The sequence below is a fragment of the Dromaius novaehollandiae genome, chromosome 1 (assembly GCF_036370855.1).
Source record: "Dromaius novaehollandiae isolate bDroNov1 chromosome 1, bDroNov1.hap1, whole genome shotgun sequence".
Lineage (NCBI taxonomy): Eukaryota > Metazoa > Chordata > Aves > Casuariiformes > Dromaiidae > Dromaius > Dromaius novaehollandiae.
The window spans coordinates 865729-885072 of record NC_088098.1 but is presented as its reverse complement, the minus strand read 5'-3'; the positions used below and the strand labels follow the sequence as shown (position 1 = coordinate 885072).

The window sequence follows — 19344 nt, the reverse complement described above, 5'->3', positions numbered from 1 at the left end:
AAGCAAGTCCTCCAGCAAATCACTGCACCGCCCTGTGCCTCAGTTTCCCCTGCCTCATACGATACAGTGAATCCTCCAGAGAAGAGAGGGGAAAAAAGAGAAGAAAAGAAGAGAGACGAGGAAAGGAAAACAGGGACTAACTAGCCAAGGGCAGGCCAAAAACAATCTCAGCAGCCCGACAGGAATCAACAACATGATGCCACCACAAAAAAAATACATATATATACACACAAAAAAAGGGAAAGCCTTATTCCAGGCTGTTTTAGCAGTACCTAAAATGCAGAAGGTCAGGTTTTCTGGCCCAGCTGGTGCTGGTTGCTCAGCACCGAGGAAGGATATTTCTCACTCTGGGCCCCACACTTCTTGGAAGAGCTCGAACTGGGGATAGTCCAGAGGAGGGTAACAGCAGAGATGTTTCCAGGCTGGGATTTATGGGAGAGCACAAAATCAGGGAGAAACCTGTGGATGCGGCATGGGGAGAAAGCACGGGAACAGTTTTCTGTCCAAAAAAGGGTGTTATAAAGAAAATGCTAACTATCTTGATAGCCTTATATTCAGCAAGGAAGATTCAAGGTGGATATAGGAAAAGTTGTCCAGCTATTAGGGAACTCTGGGGGAGGCGGTCTTGGGTGGATAAGGAATTCCCAGGGGAAAATATAAGAAAAAAATATATAAGGAGATGTTTAAAACTGCTCCAATGGGTTTGATCTTGCCTCACACCCCCGGTCACATTTTCTAGCCTTTCTGCTGATAAAACGCAGCTCTTCTTGCAAAGAGCGGGGTGCTTAGCAGAGGCGGGGGCAGAGCCCGCGTGTGCAGGTGTGCATGCATGCACGCACACACCGGCCTAACAGCAATGACACCTTGCCAGCTGCCTGTTTTGAAATCCTCCCACATACCTCCATGAAAATCCCGTGGTCACCTGATTTTGTGCCAACACCTCCAGAGTTGGGCTCCTGCAGAGAGGACGCATTGGTGTTTCCCTTCTCAAGGCTCCTTTAAGCCTGTGTATCTGGGCTTGCGGGGCTGTGGCCATCAGAGGCAAATTGTTTATCTGCCTGGAGGGGCAGGGGCTGGATTTCTGCCTGCCCCTGTCTGCAGCAGCAGGGTCTCTCACGGAGAAGAAACCTGTTGCTTCTGGGTCTGCGTTTTGCTTTTGTGTAGGCCAAATGATGATGATTTCAGCAAGTTCCTTTTCCAAGAGAAGTAACAGGGACAAAACTCCAAGACGGTGCTCAAGCCCCAAGCACCAAATCAAAGTAGGGCAAACGGGAAGGAGGGTGAGGGAATAGGACCAAGCCAGAGAACCAGAAAGACTCTGGAGCTGGTTTATGACAGGGTTCATTTCTCAATAGTCCCGGGGGTATTAGGAAAGGGTTAGGCAGGCCAGACACCTTGGCAACACAGGGTACTGATGGTGAGAAGATCTGGGGGAGGCACCTGAGATGGTTTGATGCCAGGCTGAGAAGTGACCTGCAGTAAGTCAACAGTGTGATCTGAGCCCTGGTTTGAAGCCCAGACTCACGCTAAGCTCCCTGGAGGGGTGACCTGACCCATCTCACATGGACCCGGCCCAGCCAGCTCGGCTCTTCCTAAGTAATGAGGACACTGAGCCTGGTCTTCAGCCAGCAGCGTGGAGAGAAAACACAGGGGTTGTGCTCGTGCCTGCTTTCTGTAAACATGGCACACAAGAGTCCTCCAGCCACGCAGGAGGAAGGCAAGAGCCCAAAGGAGGGTTTTTCCAAACCAGCTGCCAGCTCCTCAGGGGTCACTTGCCAGCACATTGAATTAGGTGGTGGGTGCTGGCCTCGGAAATGCAGGTGACCGACATGTTTCTGCTCTTAGGTTAGGAAATGAAGAGCTGCTATCACAAACTGCATCTTTAGGTGGTTTCAGTTCCCAGACTCAGGAAGTCTGAGAGGCTTTAACCACCCATCTCTGCCACCGTGGCTGGTTTCTGTGGCATAACCTGGGTGCGGAGCAGGTCCCAGTAGACCCAGTGCTGAACAGCTGAACCCCTCGACCTTGCAGCTCAGTCCTAACAGCGCGCCACCCTTTCAAGGCCATGACAACCCACATCGCTCCTCGATAGCTGGCAGACACGGGGGCTCCTTAAACCCATTAAAAAACTGAAGAAACACCAATAAGTGCTAAAAAAAACTCTATTGTCAAAGAGGCAGCGGGGAGGCCGCACTCCCTGAACACTTCCTCGGAGCCAAGGAGAGCAGGAACGTGCCTGGGGTCGGTGAGATGGGCGACGGACACTGCGCGTTTGGGTCATTTATTCCTGTTCTGCACAGCGGTCCCTCGAGAAGCAGCCGAGGAGAAAGGTGAGGACACGAAAGCAAGAGCCTCAAAGAAACACCTTAGCGAGAAGAGCAGGTGAGAAGGGGAGTGGGATGTAAGGGAGTTTCCACTTTTCCAGGAAAGTTGTTCATTGAAAAGAAGACGGTGCTGTGAGTCGGGAAAGCCGGGGTGGCTTTGTGCAAACACCTCCATGGTCCCGGTCACCAGACTGGACCTGGCGCAGAGCTGCAGCGGGCAGATGCCCCTCGGCAGCTCCCTGCTCCTCACTTGGGTTTCCCCTATCCGGCAGGACTGCGTGGCTCGGAGGCGTAATGCATTAGCACCCAGAAATCCCCTCGCGTGCCTTTGACAGGAAACACTGAATACAGGACTGTCAGGAAAGCACAAAATCCAAAGCAACGGATGACTTGGCTAGCGAACACAGCAGCAATGAATCTGCAAGGCTTCCTCAGCAAGCCAGAAAACAGCCAAAGGTGACAAACTTATCCGCTCCAGTACCGAAAATCTGCAGAAAGGCAAATCCCTGCCTTTAGCCTGGAATCACCCTGAAAAGGTAGGTAGTTTCCCAACAGGGAATGTTAAAATCTGATTATATCTAGGAGCTGTGGATTCAAGGAAGCGCTTGATAGAGAAGAGGATACGCAGCAGAAATAACACCACCAGGACGTGGCATTGCCATGCCCTTTCTCCTCGTACTCATGTGCAAAAGGCACCTGCTCCTGCTAACAAATAGCAGAGCCACCTGGATTTCAGCAGGCAGAAGCGGGGCCAGAAGACATCACAGCTTCTGTAACAGAGGGTGAAAAGGTCTTATGAGCAATGCTGTTGTAACGGCAGGTCTGTTTACCTGCTCCTCCCTGCATGCGGCTTGAAGTCGGAGAGGCTGGTGCCAGAAATCAGCTCCGCAATGGTATTTGTGCCAGGGCATTTCTTGCAGGTGCCTGATGTACGGAGCTGCCGGGCTCCAGACCTGCCTGAACAGCTCCTGCTGGGTGACGTGATCGCCTTTTCCCCCCTGCCCCTGCTAGTAACTCCTCCCAGCTTTCGGTAGGAGCTGCTCTCAGGGGATTTCTCTGATAGGACCCAGCAGAGAGGAGCCAGAGGAGGTTGGAGACCAGCAGGGCTTTGTGCACATCCATCGGATGCTGTTCTCCCTGCCCGGTGTCACGGGACCCTGATGGGATCGTGCAAACCAGGGGTCCTCTGTGCAGACAAGCACCCATGGTGGCTGGGACGTCACGCTCGAGGGACATCTAACACAACATGTCTGCAGCACAGCGGGGTCAATGATGCAACACACCACACAGACATCTCTTTGCAGACCATCTCTGCCCTTCAAGCATCCTGAGGGCTGGATTTGGGAGCTGCCATTACAGTCTCAAAGACCTCCAGTTTGGCTGGCAGTGAGTGAATCAGTCCTTGTAGCACCTCCAGCTGGTAGATGTGACATGCGGAAAAAGGACCCTGGGAAGAGTAAGGCTGGTTTTTCAAAGGAGCTTAGGGGAGCATGGCACCTGCTGGTTTCCCCTGTGTGGCTGGTGCCCAGGTCCTTGAGCTCCTTGTCAAGTCCTGAAGTCGTATTCATCTCAGCTGAGCACAGCTAGCTCAAAAAAAACTGGCTGGGAGAACCTGCATGCCTGGTTTACACTAGACACCTCGTTGCAGAGGACTAACGAAGGTGAGAGCCATCTCACCCCAAGTGATACGTGCAAGGATGCGCACCAGATCGCACTCCAGCCTAGGAAGAGATGTTTGATCTACCTCTTCTGCAGCAACCACCAGGCAACGCTTCCTTTGCAGCTGCCAAACAGGAAGATAAAGGACAAAGCTGAGGTTTCAACCACATGCAACAGTGCAGACCCATCCAGGAAGCCCCAGATCACTGTGCTTTTTCCAGTGTCCCTTCTTCCTCTTTCACCTCTGCAAGCTGCGGCTGTTCCTCCAGATGCTGCACATACACCCAAGTTCCTTGCATTGCAAGAAGGTGACGTACAGCGGCCGCTCTGCGCAGCACAGGGCACACTCCCTCGGGGACCTCCCAGAAACACCTCCAGCAGTGCTGTCTGGGGAAGGAGTGACAAAGCAAATGGTGCACGTAAGCAAGTCCAGCACGCCCATGGTTCTTGTCCCCACCTCGTTAGGAGCTCTTCTCGTTCATCCTGCAAAGACACCGTGCCCAGCACAGCCGGCTGCAGCCATCTAAGTTCAACAGGCAAAGCCTGTGGCTGTGCTGGTGTTACAACACCCCTGCTGATTTCCACGTCAACAGAGCCCCTTTGCAGGGACACGGCATCCACCATCACCTCTCCAAACCACAGCCTGTGTCCTTCCAGGCCCACCGCTCCCACCAGCACTCCAGGGACCTTGATCCTGCTCAGCTGTCCCAGAGAAGACCATTGACAGACAAAATCTACACCAGCCACTCCCGAATCTGCCCCCCTCACCAAGCAGGGCCTGGAGGCCCCTTTCTTGCCCCGCTCAAGGCAGGCGTTACCACGCGGCTTCCTCTGCCCAGACTTGTCTCGCAGTAACAGACCCTGATGACCAGTGATCCACACAGCGCTGAGCAGGGTTCACCTACCCAAGAGCTCAAATCCAACCTATGCCTTTATATATGCTCGGGTCCTTATTCATGTTATCATGTTATTAGTTTTCAACTGGGAAGCACCTTGATCCTGCATCTGCCATGCTCTTTCTAACCGGATAATCGCTGTATCCGTACCCTTGGGAGCCAATCGCCATGGGCATCATGAGTTCAGTCTTTGCTCCGTGGCTTTCAGTGTTATCTCCAGCTCCTTCCCAGCCCACGATACCACGAAGGGCTGATATAGATTCTCATTTGTCCTTTGACAGATGACAAACATCTTGTTCTTTGACAATAGATACTTTGGCTGCTTATCGCCTGTAATCTCCCAGTCTTCCTCATGTCAGCTGCTTGGCTACAGTAATTAAACTGTTTTATTTTCGGGCTGGGCAAAGGGCATTTTAGGTGCAAAGCTGACAGCATTTCCCATCAGCAGAGATGTATCCATGGCCAGGGCTTTGCCACAGAAATGGCACTGCTCAGAGAACAGGACTTTCTCCCAGCTGATGCAGTAAGAAATTAATTCTTGCCCAGAGCCCAGTAGTTCTGGCTGCCCTGGAGCATCCCTGCTAGAAATACCTTTGTTTAATGTCTTAACTGCAAAATGCACTTGAGGTTGGCTAAACAGCAACTGTTTCACAGATGCGAAGTTTAGATCCTGGGGCAATGCAGCTGGCTACAATGCCGGGAGAGAAAGGAGGCAGAACTGGGCCAAGATACTGATAATTTATTGCAGGCTTGTCAGGAAGACCCGAGACAGTGATGCCAAAGCAACAAATGGTGAGAAGCCAGCAGACCTAGCACGGAGGTTGTCTGCATTCACCCCTCCAAGATACTCTGTTTCCAAGCACAGGGCTGTGCAAAGACAGCTCAGGGCCTCCAGAAACGCACGTCCCCGAATTTCCTTGTGCCTCAGGCTACCTGTGGTTTGCAGAGCAGCAGCCTCTAGGCAGAGCCTCCTCCTTGCACCCCACATCTGGATGGTGCTGAGAAAGCGCTGTGGGGAGATGCAGCTCCAGGAGCACCGCTTCCCAGAGCAGCTTAGCTCGGAGGTGACACCACGGGAGGAGTGGCCTATTCAGGGCCAGGCCTTACAGAGGGCCTCTACAAGCACAGTCATGCCCAAACTCACAGAGGTCTATTCTAGTTCTTTCCCTAAGTCAGTCTTACAGTCTCTATCTGCAAGAAGAAGGGATCCTTGGTGGGTCTTCTGCATGAGCTCAGCATGCACACACAAGTGATGGGCAAAGCCCATCCACACTGGCCACTGTGCCATGTTGGACCTTCCCAAGGTCTTCTTGGAGGAGCTGCAAGCTGATGCAGCGAGCTCCTGGCAGCTGTTCCCTCCTGGGACTGCTCTGGCATTTCAGATGGACCTCTAGAGGAGGTTCACAGCCTGTGAGGTATCGCTGGGCCAGCAACCCAGCAGTTGCAGAACTGAATTGCCAGTAGCATGGCCAGGAGGATCTGCAGATTAGCTGTGCCCCAGGTATCTGGAGCTGATGCCAGACACAGCTTGGTCCTATGCCAGAACAAATGGGTCCTCCCAGATTCAGCGGTGCTGGGCAGGACTACAGAGATACATCCTCACTACTGCAAATGCATCACGTTGTCCCAAGTGATGGAGACCTGCCGATCATTTCTATCATTTGGGATCACTGCTGCGGTGGCAATGTGGCCATGCCAGCTGCCATTCGACACAGGAGGCTCTCTCCTTGCTCTCCATGCCCAGTGCCAAGGGTTTCGTATTTTTAAAGCATGGCACTTTCTGCTTTCCTCCAACTCTCCCACCTCCTAGTGTCTCTCCTGCTCTAAATGAATCCATTTATCGCCTAAAATTAAATCAAGGCCTGAAGTCGACAGTGTTGTCAAGATGTGAGGGTGTGAACTGCATCACGCTTCACTGAGCCTTAAAAGGCAAAATGAATCTCCTTGCCTGACATCATGGGATCTGTGAAAATAACTCCAGGCAGAACGCCACACGCTCAGCACATCCTCCCCAGCACAGGGAGAGGTGAGAACAACAAACCCAGCTCCTCTCTCCCAAATTTCCGTTCTCTCCCAGCTGCCCTTTCTCTCAGCCAGCAAAACCCAGTGGGGCCCACCCGTGGCCAGGGCTCTTCGGCGCACAGTGAGATCCCAGGGGTAGCGTGGCCCATCACAAACCCCAGCAGTGCAGGGACACGTGAGAGCAGTTCATGTCTGACACCTCGGAGAAGACTTGTTCCCTCCTGCACACTTTTTCTCCCAGTGTAGCTCCGGAGACAACATGCCCCCACCTCCCTTCCACCTTGCTTCAACACCACGAGCATCCCGCTCCGCTCTCCACCATAACCACACTGCAATAGCCCGCTGAGACCCAGAGCCATTGACATGAGGAGGTGACACTACGGCCTCTGTTTCACAGTGGCCCAGGGAGGATGGGCACCTTCTCCATCCGCCCAGGAGGTATTACAGGACCAGCGGTCAGGGCTTTAGGTCTCGTAGGCTGTGTCCCTCTTGCCCCGTACCGACCCACCACACCGGGAAGAAGGCAAGGGCTGATTTTTTACCAGGCGTTAGGATGGAGTTTTGCAGGAAAGGGAGACAGTTTGGAGGCCCTGCCGCAGAGCAGAGAGCACCACGGAGTGAAAAGAGGGCTGCCCCAGAGGGAGAGACCTTCTCGAAAGCCCCCTTTTCCTCCCTTGGTCTCTCCCCTCAGGCCCCTAATCTCGACTCCCTGAGCTCCTCCAGCCACAGCAGAGCATCTCCCAGCCCCACGGGCAAACACCAACGCAGACGCACGCAGGTTGCGGTCCTCAGCCTGCAGCACCCAGGAACAACCCACCAGCACCGAAACCTCCTGCTTTCCATCTTGTCCATAGCCTTACCCCACCCAGAACGGCTCTTTCCCCCCTGTAGCTCAGGGAGGTTAAAAACCCACCACCAAGGGAAGATGGGGAGGAGAAAGCTGCACTTTGCAGCTGCATCCAGCCCCCGCGCAGAAGCTCAGCTGCGTTTACGGCCATCACCCGCCCGGCATCGCGGGGTCCTGCCGGGCGTACCTGCACGCCCTTCCTCTTCCTCGCCAGGCAGCATGAGGCTGCAGAGCAGAGCCAGGGTGCCCCCAGCTCCCCCCCCACCAGGAGACACCAGCACGGGGGGCCAGGGACACCCCCAGCCCCCCCCCACAGCAGGAGGTGAGGGGCTGCCCCAGCCTGGCCCCCCCACCCAGCCTGGCCCCCTGCAAGGGCATCCCCCGGGTGCCCCCCACCCTGGGGGCCCCGGGCCTCCTACCTTTGCGGAATGGCATGGGGGGGGCAGGGCTGCGCTCGGACGCCTGGGCTCCGCAGTCGCGCTCTCCCCTCCCGGGGCCGATTTCTTGCTCTTCTCTTTTTTATTTATTTTTTTTTTCTCCCCCCCCCCCCCTTCCTCCTCCTCCTTCTTTAAAAGGAAACGGACATATTTAGGCAAAGCCCGGCAGAAATCGGCGTCATTTGGAGGCAGGCGCTGCTGAAAGGAGGAAGTTGTTGTAATTTCGGCAGGTTTTAACCCTTCGCCTCCCGATGGCACCAAGGCTGGCAGGGAGGCGTGAGAGGGCCACGACTGGGAGCTGATGGCCTTAGCGAGGGAGATGTGGCACTGGGGACTCCGGTTTGCTTTGATTTTTACTGGTAGGATTGATTTTTACTGGGTGTAATGCGGTGGACGAGGGTGGGATAAGGTGATAACGATGCAGATCCCCCACTTTGCATCTCCCGGCTGTCCTTGCACAGCCAGGCGCGGGCTGGCCCATCCATGGCCGAGGCGATCAGAGGTTTGGATCTTGCTGTGCCAACCTGCACGCCAGGGAAGTGCAAATCCCCTGTGCAAGGATGGCGGTGGGGAGTCAGGACAGCCTGTGCAAGGCTGGGATGAGCCAGGGCTCAACAGCAAGCTGAGCCCAGGGTTTTATGTGCTTGTGAGGCTTAATAGCTAAAATTCAACCTGCAGCTCAGGTTGCTGCAGGAAGTGAAAGTGGAGCGTTACCAGCTGGGAGAGTTGTTTATTTTGGTTGTGCTTCCTTTACTGCCCTGTCTGGAGGTACAGAGAGATATTGGCTTGGAGCTGGTTCAAGAGAAAATCTCCAAGCTCTGCAGAACTGGACCTTGTCCTTCCATCTCAGGGGTAGGGGCAGTATCATGAGCTCTCTGCTGTGTCTGCCTTTGGCCAAATGGCAGCAGAGCTGCTCCTGCCTTGTAGAGCCACCAAGACCTTCAGCAGACCATCACTGTGTGAGTGGCCATGGGGTTATAAGGCCTCCTTGCCCATCTTCTGCAGGCTCCAGCCCAGCAGGACCACTGAGATGGGTGGTCTGAGCACCCCTCATCCGCTCCAGCCACTGCCAGGTTGGCTTAACCCCACTCAAAGAAACCTATTTAAGTCACTGGCTGAGGAGCACTCCCACAAATTGCTCCCCAGCTGTGTTACGGGGAGCTGTAGCCTCCAGCTGGATCCCAGTCATTGGGATGTCCTAAAAGCCCCCTCTTTGGAGGACTTAACAACTAGTCTTGGCTTTGAATTGGTCCACGTGAAGCAAAGGCACTTTAGGAATCCCAGGGATCCTTCTGGCAACTGGGACCAGCAACTGGAGGCAGGACGCGTTGGGGCTGGGACCAGAGGATCTCTGCACAGGCAAATTGGGCAGGTGACCATTTCGTTGGAGCGAACCATCAAGAACTGGAATTGCCCTGATTTTACTAGGCTTTTAGGCAACCCTAAATGGCCTTAGGCTGGCAGGGTTCAAGCCAGCAGGGCCAGGTGTCTACGTGCCATCACTGGAGATAGCCTAGCAAGTAAAGGACAGTCTTCGCTCCACGTGGCCTGCCACCAGCACGCTGGAGAGGGACACCCAGGCAGTGCCTGAGGCTTGGGCAGCACGACAGCAGCCTGGCTTTCACAGTGCTTTGCAGCAGAAGCACCCAAAGCTTTTTGGAGGCAGTTCAGCAAGCCTGGATGCTGACTCTGCTGCCTGCAAATCCCCTTACGTGTCCCTCTGGCTCCCTCCATCTCTTGCTTTATCCAGCTGGAAGCTCCCAAGCCCCAATCCCTTCCCAAGCTCTTGCACTGCAGGGGCCTGGCTTCTCCTTGCAGCCACCTGGGCTGTGCCGCGGTGTTGAAAGGGGCCACCACGTGTCGGGTGTTTCGGCACACCAAGCCGGGTTACGGTGTGCAATGGGGAGCAATTAAAGGGTGAGGGAGGAGAGCCAGGCACTGCCCCAGCTTGCTCGGGGAGCCGGGCAGCGCAGAGCTGTGCTCAGGCGCCGGGGCCAGCCCGTGAGGGTCCCAGTGCTGGCTCCAGCCCCGGGTGGACGAGAACGGCCACAGGGCTGGCACCTTCCTCGAGGGCTGGCAAAGGGCCCCCAGCCGAACGCAAGATTTAAGTGATTGCATTTTGCTGATGGCTCCCAGGTCTGTGCGGAGCTGAGAGCGTGCGCTGGGACAAGGGACCAGGGCTTGACCCAACACGGCATCCTCAGGCATCCTGGGTCCTCAGGGTATCAAACAGAGCACGAGGAGGAAATATAACGTCATCATGCTAATAAAGGATTTTTTTCCCCCTGGTTGTTGGCTTCCTTCCCTCTGTCTTACACACAGAAGCTCTGTTTATTCATGCCAGGCAAGAATGGGAGCCTTGGTCTAAGTCACTGCTGTATTCAGTACAACGGATGCTGTTCCTTGAAATGATGAGTCTCCAAACCTCTGTAAAAGCCTCAAAAGGGATTTTTACGGTTCTATTGCCCAGGATAAAAGATCATCTGGCATTCATCTCTTGAAGCATATTTCCAGCATGTGCTGGCAGGGCTTGACAAAAGGCATATAATGGGATATACTTAGGGGTAGATCCCAGAAGGAACCTGGGATCCATCAAAATCCGCATTTGAATGCTCACATTCAAATACATCTTCCCTAACCTCCTGCTTAGTGTCTCTATGGCCTGGAGAATGCTTAACACATCAGCTGCTTTTCTATTTGACATTAGTCTCCCCTGGACACCAGAAACATCCCCGTGGGAGCATCTCAGTGCTCACTCAAGGCAGCTGGGGCTGACCCCAGGTCCTACATGAGGTCATGGTTTCCCAAAAAACCTTGACCTGGGTTCAGACCTCTTGTGGGCGTTGGATTCAGACACTCACCTCCACCTCACAGGAGGGCTGGGGAAGCAGGGAGGTTTTGCTACTCCCTTTGCCAACATGGTGCAAAGGCCGATTAAGCCTGGGAGAGTATCTCGCCCGGTGGGAGCTGAGCAGACAGAGGGCTGCTCCAGCACCATTTCAGGATTTAAGAGGCACCTGCTCAGCAGTGGGGCAGGCTGAAGCACCGACTGCTCCTGTGTCACAGTTGCCCAGGACCCAGCTGCTATTCTAGGGGAGAGGCTTACAACTAAGTCCCTTATTGGATCTGGTCCCTAAGAAATCATCCTAAAACGATGACACCGTCTGCTTGGTAACTGAGGTTTGTTCCAGTTGCTCTGTGCTTTGAGCTAGAAGGATCTCAGAAGAAAGTGAGCCATTTTTTCCCCTGTGGGCCTTTTTGTAGGCCACTCCACACTGGACTTGTTGAAAGAAAAAACAGTGAGTGTGGGCTGCTGCCACCTGCGCCCAAGCTGAGTAAGCGGAAAGCACTTTGGGAAGCCAGTTTATTCTCACCACGACACGCTTTGCTCTCATTTCTGAGCTGGGCCCACTGCCAGGGCAGTGCAGAGATTGAAGCTGAGTTTCAGGATGTTTTAGATGGATTTCACTTTCACATACTAACATGATGACACTCAGGATGCATTTACTGAATGCACCCGTTCACCATCCTACTCACCTCTGCAGGCACCGAAAGCCAGTACTGGAGCTAGCACTTACGCTGGGCAGCCAAGATATGCTGAGACACGCTCTGCAGACAGGAGCTGAGCAGAGATACCACCACCATCCCACTCCCTTGCAGGCTGGCCAGCCCCCCAAACCTCCCACCTGGTGCACACGTGCATCTAGTGCACACATGCATCCAAGGGCAGCAAGGACAGGGACCACCCCCGGCCCAAGTGTCCGCTCCGCAGCACTGCGGCACCCTGGGGAGAGCTCTCCTCCTTGAGAGGCACCGAGGCCTCGCAGACTGCTCTGCCCCTCTTTCTCCCCCATAGGCAATCTCTAGAAAGTGGCTTACAAGCTACAGCCAAGGCCATCGTAGGAGTTGGATCATGTTGTTGCTTAGATCCCTGTATTAGACGCTAATATTTGCCCACAGAAAGTGCCTCAGGCATCTAAGTAGTGCCAGGTAAACAGGGGAGACTAGAAAGAGTGCACATTCTTGTAAGCTAAAATTTTAATCCCTCGCCCATTGTTCAATGACACGTCTATCTGGGATCTAGAAAGAACAGTATTAAAATAATAAACCCCCTCACCCATAAGCAAGGTGGTCCCTGGAATGGATTTAGGTTAAACTCAACGAAATACAGTTCAGACCAGGAAAGCCCTCCTGGCTGAGCACCAAGCCCAGGCAGAGGAAGGCTGGTGGATCAACATCTCCTAGGGTTTTTAGGAACAGGTTAGACAAATGTGTTAGGAACAGTTTAGCCAGAGCTGCCTGGGGGCTGAGGGATGATCTAGATAGTTTCTTGAGCTTTTTTCAAGTGCTGGTTTCCACGCTGCAAAATGCACACAGAGGAGCAATGTTTGCTGTCACCAGGGCCCGCAGGAGGTTGTCTCTGAAAGAATCAACAAAATGATTTAATGACCATTAATATTCGGGGGGGATTGTTTAGTTAAAACTAACCCAGCGAGCAGGCAGTGGCCTTTTATCTCTGCACTAGGTTTAAAACCTCCTTTTGGCTAAGAGCCTGTGCTAGCAGCCAGGTCTGAGGGAATAGCTGTGGTGCAGGAAGGCTGTACAGGCACAGGGAACGGGGCTGCAGAGGCAGCCTGAGCTTCCTAGGATCCATGCTGAAAACAGAAACTGCTGAAAGCTTTGCACCCTGAAAACCAGCGGAGATTTCACTGGCAACATGACACCAGGATCTGGCCTTTAACAGCTTGGAAAGTTTCATCCTTCTTCAAAAGCAAGATCTGGGAAAGGCACCATGTGTGCTAAACCCCAGGGAAGAGATGGCATGCCAAGCCATGACCTCCAAGGCCTTGTACAAGGAAATAAGCTGAGCTTCATCCTTAACCCCTGAGCTTCATCCTTAATCTCGGAAAAGTTTTTGCCCAACATGGAGGTGTAACTTGCCTTTCCCATCTTGCATTTAATCCATAGGTTTGCACAACCAGGCTATCAAAAGGCCTGGAGAAGTAGAGAAGTCTTCAACTCTTCCCTGGCTATACAAGGGGGAATGGATTTTATATCGGCAACTGCTCAGCCAGGAAATCACTACTGAACTGATCTCACTTACAGCCAGGCGCATGGTAAGATAACACAGGGCAACAGCCTGTAGGCCAGGGATGGCAGAGCTTTTCCTGGGCGGGAGCCAAGCAGTCACTTCTGCCTGAGACACCAGCCATGGGAATCGCCTTTGCTCCGAGGCCTGTACGCTATAAACAAATAATAAAGTGAGCAGCTCATTTAAAATATTTATAACATTTTAAACTGCTTGTGTGGCACAAACCCAAAAGAGACGAGCGTGCTCACAGTTGCTGGTGCTGGATGCGTCATGGGATGTGCTTATGTGATGGATTATGCTTACATATTCCTATTTTATCCAGTCCTATTTTATCCTTTGATAAGATGTTTGAATCTCTAGGCAGGTTCTTAGTCTCTGGCCTCCGCTCTGTGGATTACCTGTTGCTTGAGGGTGCTGCTTTCCCAGACCAGGTCAGGAACCTTATCCTATTGCTCAGCTGTTTTCTTGCTTAGCTGTTGTTGTGCTTAAACCAATCTCTCCCACCTCTCAAGGTTGCATTTCTTCAGTGACCAGCAGCTGACCATCAGGGAGTTGTTTATAGCCCTGAGGCCTCCATTTTCATCCTGTGCCCACATTTTCAAGGCCTTTGTTAATTATCCCACACTTAAACTCCACATAATAACCAGAGACACCTGGTATCCAGTTCCATTTCACACAGCAAGCTCTCCCAGCTTGCTGATAACAAGCCTCATGCTTTAGCCTTGCAAAGTTAGCATAAGGCAAAGTGGCCTTTTGCTAGCAATAGCAATACTGTTTCTGCTGGGACACCAGGCAACACAACAGGGTCATCACGGCTTAAGATGAAGCACAGATTGGAAGCGATCAGCTTTTGGAAACTTTCCAGCCAGCCCTCACAGGCACTGCAGCCTGACCTAGACAGATTACTTTTGCTAACCTCTGGTATTAGAGCCAGGATCTTCATATTGCAAAGATTAGCTGCTCTGTAAAGGCATTGTGACAAAACTGGATTAGAGAGATGCAGGTCAAAGACTTCAGATCAGGTGTTCCGGGTCCTGGTCTTGTTTCATTCACCGTGATCAGCTGTTGCATTTTGCAGAGAAAGGCCCAGGAGCCATGTAAGGAGCCCAATAGCATTTCCCATGAGTGATCTGCAGACAGTACTTACTGCAGCAGCACCACCCTCTGTCGATTACCTTAGTGGCTTTTCTTCTGTCTCTGCAGCTGCCTACGTGAGCAGGTTTCTAAACGCAGTTTTGCACCTCCCATGCAGCTAGCTCATCCTCTGGTCTCTGGGGACCTTCCTCTTCATTTCTGTGGCTTTGAACTGCCACAACGCACACCTCTGGCACTGAAGAGAAAGTGTCATGTTCATCAAAGCATCTCCATCCTTCTTCCGATGTATCACAGGTGACAAGTAATTGGAAATCAATTCTGTTTCATATTACATAGTCCAGGCTTGGTGATTCTGTGAGGTGAATTCTTGCCATGGACTTGCATTTTTTTCCTGATTAAAAAAAAAAAAGAAGGATTTATGTATTGATTTTATTGATGCCACAGTCATGATTTTTTAATATAAAAAGCTTCCTGGCTTTTATGCTCCCTGAGCTTTGCCTCTAAAAGCACAGCAGCAAAAACAAAGACCATGAGGCTTTGCTCATAAGTAAAGCAGCCTACTGGATAAAAATAAAACTAAGCAAAACATTTTGAAATGATCAGATAGAAAGCCAAATGAAGATCAGGGAAGAAAACATGTGAATAGCACTGTGATGGCTGGCCATATTTTCAGGATTTTTATTTCCATATTAAGTCTAAATTCCTGACTTTGATGCCTTTGAAGAGCTGAGCCCATGCAGGTGAACTTGATACTTTGGGGGCTGTATCCACAAAAGCAACTGTGTCATGTTATATAGGATGATGTGCAGAGCTTTATGTGGTGGTAGAGGGAGACAGACTGCACACTCTCAAGCCTTCCTCTTAAATATATGCTCAAAGCAAACACCTGAATCCTGGTTTGGGATCATTTCCAGATGACTACTTACCCAGCAAGGCCTTTTGCTGAGGATTGCTGAGTGACAGTATCATTCCCTCCTACAAAGAGGGAAGAAGAGTCATCGGGAATTGTTCCAGCCTGCACTCTCTCCTAGTGATGACCCCGCGCTCATTGTCGTTGCACAACCTCAGCACTGTCCTCAAGCACCTCAAATGACACAAAACCCAGCCCTTTTCTCTTCCACTCATCGCAGGAGAAGCACGTGCTGGTGTGGTTTTGCATGTTTTGCCAGAGCATCATTTGAGTTTTGGCTTACAGTTGCTATGCAAGTTTTACAAGTTTGAGGCAGCAAAGTCCAAAAAGCTATCCAGCTTTCTGCCCGCGGCAAAAGGTGGAGAAACCTGTGATGAGTTGAAGACCTACATCCTGGCAGGACCACATGGATTCCTGAGTTGTTGACTTGCTATTAAGTCTTAAATGGAAGTTGAAGATCACACCTTAGAGACCTGGAGAGTAAAAACAGCTGAAGGGTTACAAAGTGGCAAGAGGCTTAAAAACTGCTTTGGGAAGAACATAGTGCTCCTACCCCAAGGAATAAGGAGCAGAAGAGAAGAGATAGACAGGCTAAGATCTTTCCTAGAGCAGCAAGAAAGGGTTAGTTTTCTTTCTAGGAAAGAGCTCATTCTCAATAGATCTGAGGTATTTTATCAGCAAGTAAAGCACGTGCTGTTTAAAGCATCCTTGCAAAATCTCTGGCGCCTGCTTTAGCCATCAACGACATCAGCTGGTTTGCACTGTAAACCAGAGGCAGTGCTGGAGAGAGCATGCCACAACTGCTGGAGACAGGCAGGCAAGAGCCAGCCTTCAGGTCTACCAAAGCAGGGCATCCCGTGCAAGGAGCCCACCCCACGGGAGCAGCTTCAGCCCTCGTCCCCAGCTGCTCTCACATACCGGGTGGAAGTTTAGGGTGTCTTAAAGCTGTTTGGTGACAAGCAGCAGAGGGGAAAAAAGCCAGGACTGTTGGCAGCAGATATAGTGCTTTGCTCTAACAATCCTACACTGACAGGATAGAAACACAGTATGAAGCCATGTGCTTTGGGATTTCCCTATTTCCGATGCTCAGAAGAAAAGGAAGATAAAGGAAATGCTATAAAGCCGCAACCATGACCTCAGCGGGGAGCAGAAAATGAAGAAAGCAGGCATGAGAGGAAAAACTTGCAGAAATATGCATGCTATATCCCTTCTGCAATTAACCACTTTGTTTTCTTTGGCTTTCATCTGCTCTGATCTTGTGTTTCAGCTTTTCCACCTCAATGTCCATTTTCCCCCGTTCTTAATAACTTTTCTTACTGATATGGAAAGCTGTATTTTTGCTCTTGCATACAGTAAAACATGAGCAATGCCCAGTCCCACCTGGCACAGACAGCTAGCAAGACACTAAAGGATCACAACAGGATCATGTTTGGCATCGCATTTATTGTGAGCTACTGCTGGATTTGGGGTAATCCATCAAGTATGGGTGTATGGACATGAACTTTGTCACCTGTATATATCTCCTGAGGGGCAGAAGAGTGGACAACTCTGAGCTTCGCCCACAATGTTTTCAGTAGTCAGAAGCCCTGCAGACATTACTCCCTTTTCTCCTCCTCTCCACAAACTTGCCGAGTTTCAACTTGAGTAACTCAAAAGAATTTTGCAATAAATAGCCCATAAAATCACTCTGAACATTCAAGACAAAGTGCATCTAACACAATAGCCTGGGGAAAGAAAAAGGGGATCTGACCAGCATAAGTGCTCATTTAAAGACAGGATTCACAGATCCTTTAGTGGTAAGGAAACAAAAAAAGTAGCAGCTAATCATTTGTTGTTCCTGACAGAGACATAAAATAAATAACCATGAGAAAGTCTAGAGCTCTCCAGGGTTTAATGCCATCAGGCCCTGGAGCTGGTTGACATTATAAGGAACTAATGCAATTGCCAATTTTTGCATCCTTGAACCTCCCCTCTATGATGTATAAAATGTCACCAGTCCTTTGAGGAAAAGGTTCATTTTAAAACTCATTCTGAAAATGCCCAGTAGGCATGGATGATAGACTTTTCATGAGATTTGTCTCCTCTCTCTCTCAAACACAGACCAGTTATTCAATCAATCAGCTCCTCAAAATACCCACAAATGTCTCTCATCCATTACTCTGAGCACTACAGCCAGCACTCTCTTCTCCTCAGGTCAAACAGCTGTTTCTCCAGAATACTGCAGCAGGCCAACATCTGGAAAAACAAACACCAGATGTATTCATCCACTAAACTACATCACTGGTGATTTAAGGCACCAGTGCCTGAGATGCAGTTCTGAGCCAAAGGACAGCAGAGATGTGGTTCACATACCAAACACCCAGTCGGTTATCATGCAGCCCTCCAAGAGATGCCTTACCAACTCCAGCTGGACTTCGCAAGTCATTTTAAAATTGATAACCAGAAGCTGGTACTGTTGCGGGAGAAATGTCCTGCAGAAACTGCTTTTTTGTTCCACAGTTACACAGCACCAGGCTGACCCGTGCCTGGGCCCTGACACAACCACAGTATGAACCAACACAGAATAATGTATTCACACCTTAAGATGAACTCCCCAAACATCTGGATCTGGTGCACAGGATTTGAGGGCTAAAGTCCTGGAGAGCAGCGTCCTTTATTCTGTTGTCTCTGTTGCACTTTGGAAGAACACGGTCTAAGGAGAGAGAGACAGGAATCACGTTGTTTCTCTCTACTGAGCCCTGCATGTTGAGGTAGAACCATCATTTCAGTTTTTAGGAAAGTATGTAGGTGAGTGACACAAGCAGGCTACTGGAGAGACCCTAATATCACAAACAGAGAGTTTCCAACAGGAGAAAACAGGTGAAATATGCCCAGAGCAGTAAGACCTGTTGTTTCGTGAGGTCAAGCAGTTGGTACCTGCTGCCCATCAGTACCTTACCATTGATGGTTTTAGCCGGGCACTAACCTCAAAGCCTCCACATTTCTGGAAGTCCATACAAGGTTTAAAAGGAGAGGGCAGCCTGTGAGTCACAGAGGGCAGGCCCTGAGGGAGTGAGAAAAGTAATCTTTCACATAAGCCAAAATAATCAGATGATAAAGGCCCTGCAGTGGCACTTCAGCTGCTGTACAACTAGAATAAAGTCTTCAGCATCACAGAAAAAGAGGGAAGAAGTTGTTTATTAGAAGTATTAGAACTACTGCCTATGGGACACACCAAAAAAAGCCACTCAACCAAAAAAAAACCCAAACCCAAACCCATTTATGAAAAACCTACCTCTTCTGCAGCCTGGCACAAGAGAAAGCCCAATCTCCTGGCTGACAGATCCAGAATATAGCAAAAGCTAAATTATTTTCTCTGACACAGTGGAAAAGCCCAAATTCAGGTGCTGACTGCTACCAGGCAGTAGCTGGAGTTTGACCAGTGGGTGAATCTAGAAGGGATGGCGTGACGGTCTGTCATGATGCCCGTCTCTTCCAAAAGAGGTTCTGCTGCATGTGGAAATGCAAAAATAAGGTTTAGAAATCCAACCAGCACCTGAAAAAACACAGTTCTCAGAGAAGCCAGTAGACCTTCCAGCTGCAGACAGGCTGTATGTTCTCATTGCTCAGCTAATGCCAAATTAAGAGACAGGGTGCAATGCTGATGCTATCAATCCCCATTCCTCTTTTAAGGACATGTGCCTCATGACCCGAAGGTATAAATTCTCAGACTCCAATCCATAACCACACTGTCCTGCAGTTATTAGTACAGTAGGTACCTGTAAGCAACAACTCAGTGCTCTGCAATTGCAAGGAGCTTTTGCTGTTAACGGGGAAAGAGCAGAGATACAGCCTTGTACCTGACAGGGAAAGGGTTCCTGGGGAAAGTTTTGCCCATTAACATGTTACTAATGTTAGATACATCTGAAGCAGCCCTTGGCTGTATGCACGCTTTTTCTCTCTTCCCATTTTAAGAGGATTTTCATTTATTTCTAAGACTCTGGAAATTAAAAGTAATGAAAGGCCTGGTTTGACAGACCAGTAATAGTAAGACTATGATTTTCCATATCCAAAAGTAAAGTA

The 19344-nt window shown here is 50.8% G+C and overlaps 1 protein-coding gene and 1 long non-coding RNA gene across 2 annotated transcripts in view; both read right to left on the bottom strand.

Annotated features, from left to right (window-relative positions):
- The window catches only part of PFKFB3 (6-phosphofructo-2-kinase/fructose-2,6-biphosphatase 3), a 42503-nt gene extending 34199 nt beyond the window's left edge, over positions 1-8304 (bottom strand). Inside the window, exon 1 of the mRNA XM_026119347.2 lies at positions 8168-8304. Within this exon, the coding sequence (XP_025975132.2) occupies positions 8168-8183 (16 nt within the window). The 5' untranslated portion in view covers positions 8184-8304. The remainder of the gene's footprint in view (positions 1-8167) is intronic.
- Positions 8305-12609: 4305 nt separating this feature from the next.
- LOC112994753 (uncharacterized) lies at positions 12610-18546 on the bottom strand. Its single transcript, XR_003262018.2, has 3 exons — positions 18248-18546; positions 17861-17974; positions 12610-14763 (listed from the first exon to the last, which is right to left on the bottom strand). It is a non-coding gene; the product is annotated as an uncharacterized LOC112994753 (long non-coding RNA).
- Between the last annotated feature and the right edge of the window lie 798 nt (positions 18547-19344).